Genomic DNA, 10853 nt, shown 5'->3' with positions numbered 1-10853 from the left:
TCAGTCTTTACCTGAGGTTCGGATAGGCCTACAATCTCTCCGTCCAGTGCGTGTCTAATCATCTGCTCGGTTCAGGACTGAACCTTTTTTTTTTGTCCTCCTTCATGCGCGCTGTGGTGACACCACACTCTGCGCTGGGCCTGCAGAGGAGAGGAGAGATAAATAAACGAGCCATGATTACTATGAATGATTGCTTGCATCTCCACAGCCTCTTTCATTATCTCAGATGAATTATCTGGCAGGGTACCAGCTCACTTGTCTGCACTTCATAAACTCCAAATCTCCTGGGCTGCTTTGCAGCACCGTGCTCTGATAGAAGCCCATACCTGTTCTTGATCCAGGCGCCCGCAATTTGTTTCCGGTGAGAGAGAGAGAACAAAAGATAAATAGACCCATTTAAATGTATTAAAAACATCCGTACAAGGGTTTAAAATATATCTGAGATTAGTTTTTCGTTGCTTTATTCCCTTTAATAAGTCTTCTGTCATCTAAATCTGTAGCTCGATCTGTGGCAAACCATTTTGAGATTAAAGCTAGGGGATGAAAAATAAGAAAGAGTGTGAGAGAAGTTTTGTTTTCTTTAAACTCAGCCCAGAGGCTGCGCCATGATTCCAATTTACAATTTGCGCCCGCATCAGAAAGAAATATGCGAATAAAAATCTGTTGCAAGCAGAGGATTACAGTGCTAAGGTTCACACCATTTCCCTTCGTTTAATAGTGTCTTTGCCTGGAGGGAAGCAGAGATATGTTTAAGCTTATAGTTTATTTTGATTTGTTCCCCCTTTCCCTTCGTGGATTAATCTGCCTTCCTGTACTATAGCTATTGCTGCTGCTTCTATTTTTCCTTCCCTCTCTTTAGCTGTTTCTAAATCAGCCACAGATTATCCCTTCTGACACACTATCAATGCATCTTCCGCACATGGAAATAACAACTTTTTAGTGTTTACACGTTGCGTTTAGATGAGGGAGGTGGATTTGTTTTGTTTTCTTTCCTTTTCGGGATTTTTTTTTTTTTTTTTTTTCGGATTCCGTAAAAACAGAGTAAAGCGCTGCAGTCCCAAAGACTCGCATTTTTCCCCCCAACGCTGATCATCCTTCTTTGGAGATAGGGGGTTGCCATCCAAGCCAGGTGCTCTGTCTCTGTTTGTTCTTCCGTAAAATAAAAAAAAAATAAAAAAAAGCAGTGAACAAGAGCAGAAAGAACGACAGGGAGGCGACCTAAAACGAATCTGCGCACGTTATGTCCCTATCTCTAGAGCCAGTAACATGAACCCAGGTCCTTTTCAAGGGGCTTTCCTCGGGGGGTGGGGCGGAGATGGGGGGGTTCAGCTGGACTCTTGTATGAGAAGCAGCCCATATGCATGGCAGTTTGTGGCGGCTTGTTTCCATGCCCAGTTGTTCTGCTGAAGTGTGCAAACTGCTTTCATCTGAACTCGGGGGAAAGCAAGCATAAAGACATTTCACAATATAAACAGCAAGCGGTCAATGCAATAGTTTGAAAGCAATGAATATTTATTAGCTTCAGTTCCTATCAATAAAAAGAGATAAAAATCGAAAAAAAAAGGGGGTACATTTTTAAAAAATACTTTGTCATCCTACCTCTCTCTGTCATGTAAGATATCGGTCCTCTTGGAATAAAAAAAAAAAAAACTTTATCGCAACGTTTTTGAACTGAGCAAATAAAATGTCAGAAGATTAAAACGCAGGGTGTTGTTAAAAAAGAGAGAGCAAAGGACGTTAATTAAGGTGGGTGGGACTGCTGGAAGTGGATTGAGTTCCCTTAATGAATTGTCTGGACGAGCTGTCAACTTTCGAGCCTTGCCGTCTTTCACTTCCACGAGAGAAAATGGGAGGACTGCGCGCATCACCACCGCGAACGAAGCATCATCATCATCATCATCATCATCATGGAGCTATCATCTAAATGAGCCCTCGGCAATGCGCAGCCCCCTGCTGAGAGAGGAAATATTTAGATGAGTCCAAACGGTTTAGATGCAGTTGATGCGCCGCTGCCTTGGTAACTCTGGAGGCCTTCTGGATATTCTCAAACACCAACAAAAAGTAAACAGAGAGCGCGCCTTGCAATCTGCGTCTTGAGCCTATTTATCCCATGGAGTGTGTAGATGTACCTGCTCTGATTCCTCCTCCATGCCTCCCTCATCATGCCCAGAAGACAGTTTGCTCTGCAGCATCTGAAACGTTGCGCGGCTCCCTCCGCGCTCCTCGCCCTGCGCTTGCTGCCGCCTCCTGCAAACACACGCTCTAACATATGACACTTTGCAGGGAAATTCTTGACAATTGGTGTCCTGAGTGTGCGGCATAAATAGCAGGCAGAGCACTTGCTGGGTTTTGATGGGGAGGTTTGATGGCTCCTCGCGTGGCTCCTCGCTGATTGGTCCGGTCGCCACCTGACGTCAGGAGCACGGGGATAAGGCTGGTGTTGGAGCTTTAGGAGCAAGACAGTGAACCGGAGACCCCAGCGCATCCCGCCACATGTAGTGTACCAGAGACTGAAGGGGGGCATCCCAGCGTCGCGCCGCCACCAAAGCTTCAGGATCTGCCCGTAGAGCTGGAGGGGAAAACGCTCTTTGCTGAAATCTTTTTTTTTTTTGACTTTGTGATTTTTGTTTTTTTTCGCCTCATGTTGAGCACTGGATACGCTGCCATGTTAAAACCAACCGAATTACTGTGTGACAGCCATGCTTTGAAAGCGTTTTACTGAACGTGTCCCTGCTCCTGACTTTCGGACGCGCTGCTTGCTGACCGATTCATCACATCCAAGACCGACGGGAAGAACAAGCTGCGCCCGTTACTCGCGGCTGAGCTCATCATCTGCATCAAATCTTGATTCAGAATTTTGCCTCGGGCCCACCAAAGGACTGATTCCCCAGGTGTGGGGTTTTCTACCACCGAGGACCCGCGGCCGCTTCTGCTGTTGCATTTTGCTTTCAGACGGAACCTGTTTTTACGCATGCGGGGAGAGATCTGTACTGACGGCTGATCCACTGGCATCTCCGCGAACGCTGACCCGGGAGCTGGAGGCGGAATCAGCAGAGGCAGAAATCAAACACACGGTCAATGCTCGGCTTGCACCGGTGATTGGGTTCGTGCGTGCGCGTTGCTCGTGGGGGGTTGTCGCGAGCCCAACCGAAGCCATGGTCCACTGCGCCGGCTGCGAGAGGCCTATCCTGGACCGCTTCCTCCTCAACGTGCTGGACAGAGCCTGGCACGTCAAGTGTGTGCAGTGCTGCGAGTGCAAATGTAATCTGACCGAGAAGTGTTTTTCTAGAGAGGGGAGACTGTACTGCAAAAATGATTTTTTTAGGTAAGCTTGGGCATGGCGGAGGAAAAACTCACCGACACCAGTTGTGTTTATATTCTGACCAGTTCGTGTGTGGTGAAGCAGCAGGTCAAACAGAAACCTTAAACACATTAAATAAATTATCTCAGAACATTTTATTTAGCTTCAACAGTTTACAGACCCCTAAAATAAATGACAAAGCATCAAATTTGAAATGGGAACGAAAATTGTCTCTGTGTAGTTCACCATTTTTCTTGGAGGGGGTACGTTTACTTATTATTATTATTATTGTAAAAAAATTGCCAACTAGGAAGAACAACCAAGTTAAAATTAAATACGCACAAAAAGGAGATATGAGACATTTCAAAAGATGGCAACAATGTTAAAGCAAATTTTAAAGCACAGTATATTTATTAGTCAATTCTCTGAGTGCCCTCGTAAACAAATAACTCCCAGCGGCTGAAGGCACACTAGGCACCTGGGGACAACGTGCTTTGATTAGGATGTGATTAATTAAAAGCTTGTTCATTTGGATTTCAATGGAAAACAATAACAAAAAGGCAGCAGCATTCAACGCGTGTGCGCTCCCCCTCAGCGAGGTGAGGCGTGAAGATAGGAGGCGGTATGTTGGGGAAGCGAGGAAATCACACTTGGGTGTATTTTTTCTAACATCCAGGACAGAGCGCAGGATCAAACCCGCTGGCCCGCACTGTTTGCCCAGTCCGACTGAGGAGGATGTGATAAGTGGATTTAAATAGTGAACTGGTCGAGGAGATCAAGTCCACAGACAAAACAATCACAGACACATTGTCAACACGCCGCGCACAGCAGCCAATACACAAGGTTTGCCGGGAAGAGCCGTGGCAAGGCTTTGCCTTTATTATCCTTTGAACTAACGCGTTCATTTCTTTAGAGCAAGTTCGTGTTACAGGAAAAAATACGACTTTACTGAGGGACGTGAAAAGGTGATGAAAAGAAGAGAAAGTAAGTTTAAAACTGTAGAAAATTTTGATTATTGTTAACCTAAAAACGCGAAAAATTGACGTTTAAAACGTAAAATAATACTTTATTATTATTATTATTATTATTATTATTATTATTATTATTATTATTATTATTATTATTATTATTATAGCAAGAGCAGTAATACAGTAGGTGGTGACTGTTATAGGGCGCATCTAAATTTCCTTTAATTTTTAATAAATAATTATTTACTAGTGATTTTATTTCCTATGAAAATGCACTGGATACATTTTAAAGTGGGTTCGCTGCAGGCTATTCACCCTTCCTATTTTCCACTAAATATTATCATTCATTTTAAAAGGCCTACCTTAAACTCCAGTTTTATTTTCACTTTTAAAAAAAATCGGAAATGATAGTGATTTTTGTTGAGTATTCCATAAATTAACTTTTGTAATTTTTTTATTGTTATTGTACTTTATTAGGTTGGGGCGGGGGGGGGGGGGGCGGGGGGTATATATGGTGACAATAATTGCATTCAATCAGCTCTTCTCTAGAACATCCCCAGCACCATCCAGGATATTAAAATTCTAAACCGTTTTAAAACAAAACTAAATGAGTAATCAGCTGCAGCTTTAACAACACTGGGTTGTTTCTCCTTCCGCAGGCGGTTCGGCACCAAATGTGGCGGCTGTTCGCAGGGAATCTCTCCGAACGACCTGGTTCGGCGGGCCCGGAGCAAGGTGTTCCACCTCAACTGTTTCACCTGCATGATGTGCAATAAGCAGCTCTCCACCGGCGAAGAGCTCTACATCATAGACGAGAACAAATTTGTTTGCAAAGACGATTACCTCAGCAACATGAGTGTAAAAGACACGAATCTCCTCTCAGGTACGGTGGCTCTCGTGGGTGTGTGAGTATGCGTCAGGGCGTGCGCGTGCATACGTTTACGCACAAGAAGTCATGTGAATTTGAATTGCACTAAAGGTTTTCAGAAGAGGTTTTATTTACAGGAATTAGACGACTACCAAAAATGCATTTCTGATTTTTAAAGATTATTAAAAATGTTATTATAATTATTGTTGTTGTTTTAAACCATAGCGTAAACGTGTTTTTGGAGTTTAAATGCTGTCTGTTTGGAATATTTTTGAGGCGACCAGACAACCTTACATCTGATGTTTTAATTTGAAAACTTAAGCTGAAGGGTTCATGTTTTTGCTATAAAAACAGATAAAACACGCGTCGTTTCTGAATAGACAACATGATTGGTCGTTTAGAAAGGCAAGCTGTGTAATCACAGCTGTGAGGTTGCGTGTTTGTCCCACGGATCTCTGGTCAGCCGCCATCAATTCCCCACTATGTCAGCAGTGACAGTCGACAGTAATGAGCAGTCTGGGCCCTCCCGTTCCGTCTCGTCCTGTCCTGTGTTTACAGTAGTAACGGCATGCAGCGATCCCAGTTTATCCCCGGACTCTCAGGACCAGCTCCAGGACGACGTTGTCCTAAAGGACACGGAGATGGCGGCCCTCTCCGACAAGGAGACGGTCAACAACGAGAATGACGACCAGAACCTGGGCGGGAAGCGGCGCGGTCCACGGACCACCATTAAGGCCAAGCAGCTGGAGACCCTGAAGGCGGCGTTCGCTGCCACCCCGAAACCCACCCGACACATCCGGGAGCAGCTGGCTCAGGAGACCGGCCTCAACATGAGAGTCATCCAGGTAAGAGGAGCATCAGCTGGTTCAGACCAGCTGAATTCAGAGAGTGTGACTGTGCTCGTCCCAACGAAGACTTGGGTTTATCTAATAAATAACAATACTGAAGCATTCTAAAGCGTCCCTTCCCGTCCTGAGCGTCACGCCCAGGAGGCACCTGGACCGTAGCAGAGGAAACCCTCACACGTTCTCTTTTCTAAACGGTGTCAGGTAGCGAGAGGCCTAACAGGTGTGAAGCAACAGATTTCATTTTATTAAAAAAAATCTCTGCCAGTATATCATCCAGCGATGGCTGCACAGGACTCAACCCGGAGGGCCCTTTTCCTCCCCACCGCAGACCTCTCACCTCCTTCCCCTCTCGTTAAGAGAGTCCTCCTCCCTGCAAACACCGTGCCCACGTTGAACTCATTAAAACCGAGTATTGGTCTAATGAGTCGGCTTCGTTTGGAAGCGGGCTAATTTAAAGGGGCACTTTGAGTTTGTTGGCCCCACGCAACGGGACGAGAGCCGCCAACGTGTGCCGGCTGCTGGGAACGCTGGGAGCTCTGGCAAAGCGCAGGAATCACGCTTTGCAACCACGTTTAGCCATGCTGGGAGCCTCTCCAGCCAAGTGGAAAAGCGCAATTCTGTTTCAAGAGCCTTCAAGATTGCTTCCTCATAACTGAATTACACAAAGGCCGACAGAAAAGTAACATTATTATTATTATTATTATTATTATTATTATTATTATTACAAAATTTCTTCTTTGGCAGCTGTAGCGGCAGTAATATGCGCAGTACTGGTAGTTATTGTTGTCTCATGATCAGCTCTCCTTTTCGGAAGAACATTTTTGTAAAATTATTGTAAACGGTTCATCTATAAACATGTAATTAAAATTACATTTTAAAATGTTTGCACTAAAACCGCTGTATTGTTTTTCTTCGTTATTATTATTATTATTATTATTATTATTATTATTATTATTATTATTATTATTATTATTATTATTATTATTATTATTATATGGTGAGGCAGATAAGAGCCAACCGCTTAGGGCATTAGCCTGTAGGGCTTTGATGAGGGTATGTAGAATAGATTTTGTAACATGTAAAAGCATGAGGGATTCGGAGAAGGTGTGTAGGGTGACGCATAATTAAAGGAAGCTGCTCTATAGATTAGAAAATGATAACCCGGTAATATATCGGTAACAACCCTCCTATTAAGTATTAATTGGAGATTTGAAGTCCCCCGCTGTCGCCTTCAGTCGGAGTAAATGGGGGGTTAAAAGATCATTAGGCAGGTTAGATGTGATTCTGAGTCCTGTGCGGATAATTGGCCGCAGTCCCCATCACCATGGAGCCTTGAGGATTTAATGCATCAGATCATCACGCACGCTGCAAAACACACAAAGAGCGCAGCTACTGAAGTCGCGGCAGCACAGGTGCCAAAACAAACATAAAACGTGTTTACTCTTTGCTTTCAATGAGGGAATATTTGCACACGGCCGGTTATTTGCATAACCTATTTACAAAAAATATCCAATTTATGTTGGATCAGATTTATTCACAGCAGAAGCGCACCCCCTTCCCCTTCCATCTCTTGCACTGAAGATTGACATGCAACCAAAATGTATCCAGCTGCCTTGTTACGCCAAGTAATGGATCTATATTTGTGTTCTCATGCAGGTCTGGTTCCAGAACCGCCGTTCCAAAGAGAGACGCATGAAGCAGCTGAGCGCGCTGGGTGCGCGGAGGCACGCATTCTTCCGGAGCCCGAGGCGGATGAGGACGTTAGTAGACCGATTGGAGCCTGGTGAGCTCATCCCCAACGGACCCTTCTCGTATTATGGAGGTACGGATTAGGTGAAAAACAAATATGTTATTCAATCTATATGATAAAATATAGATTCTTCAGTCAAAATTTGAGTCAAATAATTTTTTTATCAAAGATTTACGACATGTATGCTTCAGTTTTCACGGAATGTTCTATAAATCCTTTTGTTTTATTTCTGTTTTGTACCAACATTATAGACTTAAACTTAAGCATCTGGTGAATTGTGTGTATTTTTCACAAGAACTTTAAATTAAACAATTTTTGTCTTAAAGATAATATCTGATAGAAACCATCAACATAGCGATGATTTCCTACACTTATTTTTCAAGCAAGACTTGATATTTAGCAGTAGAAAGTTTTATTTAAAAACAAGTGTATTAGTTTTATTCCACTGAAGTTAATTTATCCACAAGCCGAGGCGAGGGTTCGCTTCAAGAAAGTCCATTTACATCAAAACAATTTGATAAAAATTGTCTTTTTTTTATTTGAAATGCTCTGAGGTACCAGATAATTTTCAGAGTTCTCTTTGGCTCCTGCTGAAAAAAAGTGTATAATATCTTTTGAGTTAAAAAAGTCAGTCTCAGTAGGTAGAACCACTGATGAAATGGTCCCCATTTTAATTAATTTTGTTACGACATTCTCCCCACCCAATTGCAGTTTTGATTTAAGTATAACATGGTCTGTGACTAATGTAGCATAGCGAGGGTCTCTCCCTCCGTCTTTTAGACAAATCAAGCCATGTATGTTCGATAAATTTCTCAGGCTTCCTGGAGTGATTTCTGCTCTTACATTGTTCTCAGTCAGAGCTGATGCTGATTTCTCCTTCTTCTTCTCTTGGGTCTATAGATTATCAAAGTGAGTACTACGGCCCAGGAGGGAACTATGACTTTTTTCCTCAGGGCCCTCCATCGTCGCAGGCCCAGACACCAGTTGATCTCCCCTTCGTGCCCTCCTCGGGCCCCACAGGCACCCCTCTCGGGGGTATGGACCACCCCCTGCCTGGCCACCACCCTTCCAGTGATGTACAACGCTTCTCTGATATCATGTCTCACCACCCAGGGGACTCTCCCAGCCCAGAGCCAGGCATCCCGGGGCCCTTGCACAGCATCTCGTCTGAAGTGTTTGGCCCTAGTCCACCCTTTACCTCATTGTCGCTGAACGGCAGCGGATTCAACAACCACCTGTCTCACCAACCCTCAGAAATGAACGAGGGTACTGTGTGGTAGCTTTCTGGCACAGAGGATCGAAACACCAGATATTCATTAATGGAGGATTGCAGCATTAGGTGTTGTATTGGCCAGCGGTCCAAAGTAGGGTCCAGGAAAATGACAGGGTTAGGGCAACTTCATAAACATTTTTTTATATATATTTATTTATTTATGTTGCATTTTTTTCATTTTAAGCATATTCTTTTTGGTTGAAAAACAGATCAGGCATGAAAATCGTGCCAACATTGTGTTCAGTATTGTATGTGTGTGGGTGGTTTAATAGCTTTTTTTTAATCCCTCACCCATGCCACATCATCCAAAAAACCTTTCTTTTTGCAAAAGAAAAAACACTGGGCAAGACCGATAAATGGCCCACTATCATGCTTTATTTGGACCCAGAGGCCGCCCTATTGCTCCTGCTGTTTCCTGTCAGCAGCAGGCTACAACCAAACCCCTTCACACTTACAAGTGTTAAAAAGAGACACAAATCACAACAGTTTTTGAAAAGCTTCTGTTGTAGGTCCCAAACATGAAACATGTTTTGCTACTGTCAAAGACTTTGATAGCTTTACTGAAAGAACAAAGGGACTGAGGGTTTCTGATGGGCTGACCTGGCTAAGGGTTATTCAGGCTGTGTCAGAGGCACTACCTGCATATTCAGAAACTCCAAAGACCTCTTGGCCTTGCAAGGCTCTGCCATACTAATGCTAACCGTTTTTCAAAAAACATTGCTGAAGACCGGGGAAAACAACATTTTATTTCCACAAAGGCCTCTGTGTTTGTTTTAATCTCACAAAATTCACCAAATCCGAGGACTGCTGCCTTGAAAATGCAGTAAAACCAGTTCAACAACCCAATGGACTGTAAGCCCTTTATTTAAAATGGAGATGAACTTGAAATGTCAAAATGAAGTCTACCTTCTAAAATACTCTACTGGGGTTCTAAATAGGACTTTGAACAGTCAACTGTTTACGTAATCTAAGAAATTCAGGAGTCCAGAAGTCTCGACACCGTGTTTTAGAACCTCTTGATCGATATAAAAATGTTCCAAGCAACCAACCAAACTTTTGTATTGATTTCATTTATATTGTATGGAGATAAAAAAAATCCATTTGCTGGGGTTGTGTTTCACTGTGCTAGTTTGTACAAGATGTTGTTTACAGAAAAAGGAAAAAAGTACAATAAAAATGAGAGAAAAGTAGACTTTTGCCAAATTTTAAATTATAGCACAAATACTGTTAAAGTGCTTTGCACTAATATCACAGTGTGTGTTGGGAGAAATTCTAAGTGTTAAGAGGACTAATTGACTTTGAATTATTTTTAGTCTGCTGAGAATGCATTCATACACGTGTTAATATAAACATACTTAGGTTTTATTTTTGTGTTATGAAAGATGAAAAGTCCAAACTATTAAAAATTGGTGGTCAAATATGCAGCTGTCAGCTGCTACATCTCTTTGAATATCAAGCCCTCATGATATGTCTTTTATTGTTTCAATAAACCGAAGCTTATGTGATCTCCAGTGCATATTAGACCATTCACTGTATAAATTCAACATGTTGATAAAATTGTATTTCTAATAAACTAGAAACATACTGAATGCATTTTAGGTATTTTTCTAAGGAATAATTTCCCTTCAATTTATTGTCACATAATACGGCATAGACATCAGAGGCAACCCTTCAATCAGTTGTACTATGTTGTTCGTCATCATCAGGTATTTCATTACAAATGCTTTTCATACACAAGTCTACCTAACTTTTCAGCGTAAGTGTGAAATAACTGACCTTTGCAGACATGGCGGCAAACAAACACTTCTCAGCCATGATTATTGGCATTCAAAAACACTGAGTGAA

The 10853-nt window shown here is 42.7% G+C and overlaps 1 protein-coding gene across 2 annotated transcripts; it reads left to right on the top strand.

The window, feature by feature from the left end:
* Nucleotides 1-2463: 2463 nt before the first annotated feature.
* Nucleotides 2464-10598, top strand: lhx1a (LIM homeobox 1a). 2 transcript variants are annotated; one of them, XM_012878789.3, is made up of 5 exons: nucleotides 2464-3325; nucleotides 4929-5152; nucleotides 5699-5982; nucleotides 7642-7807; nucleotides 8636-10598. In XM_012878789.3, exons 1-5 carry the CDS (start codon nucleotides 3156-3158, stop codon nucleotides 9013-9015), a joined length of 1224 nt encoding a protein of 407 aa, XP_012734243.1. In that variant the 5' UTR covers nucleotides 2464-3155; the 3' UTR covers nucleotides 9016-10598. The 2 variants fall into 2 exon arrangements, with proteins under 2 accessions (XP_012734243.1, XP_021180331.1); XM_021324656.2 differs by having other exon boundaries at nucleotides 5696-5982.
* The last annotated feature ends 255 nt before the right edge of the window (nucleotides 10599-10853 follow it).

This window comes from Fundulus heteroclitus, unplaced genomic scaffold (genome assembly GCF_011125445.2).
Source record: "Fundulus heteroclitus isolate FHET01 unplaced genomic scaffold, MU-UCD_Fhet_4.1 scaffold_150, whole genome shotgun sequence".
NCBI lineage: Eukaryota > Metazoa > Chordata > Actinopteri > Cyprinodontiformes > Fundulidae > Fundulus > Fundulus heteroclitus.
This window is presented reverse-complemented; position numbering and strand designations above follow the sequence as displayed.

Bases quoted from the DNA above. Each gene is read 5' to 3' on its own strand.
- lhx1a (XM_021324656.2), top strand. From the start codon at position 3,156: ATGGTCCACTGCGCCGGCTGCGAGAGGCCTATCCTGGACCGCTTCCTC. The intron at 3,326-4,928 runs GTAAGCTTGGGC...CTCCTTCCGCAG, and splicing joins TGCAAAAATGATTTTTTTAG to GCGGTTCGGCACCAAATGTG. The intron at 7,808-8,635 runs GTACGGATTAGG...TTGGGTCTATAG, and splicing joins ACCCTTCTCGTATTATGGAG to ATTATCAAAGTGAGTACTAC.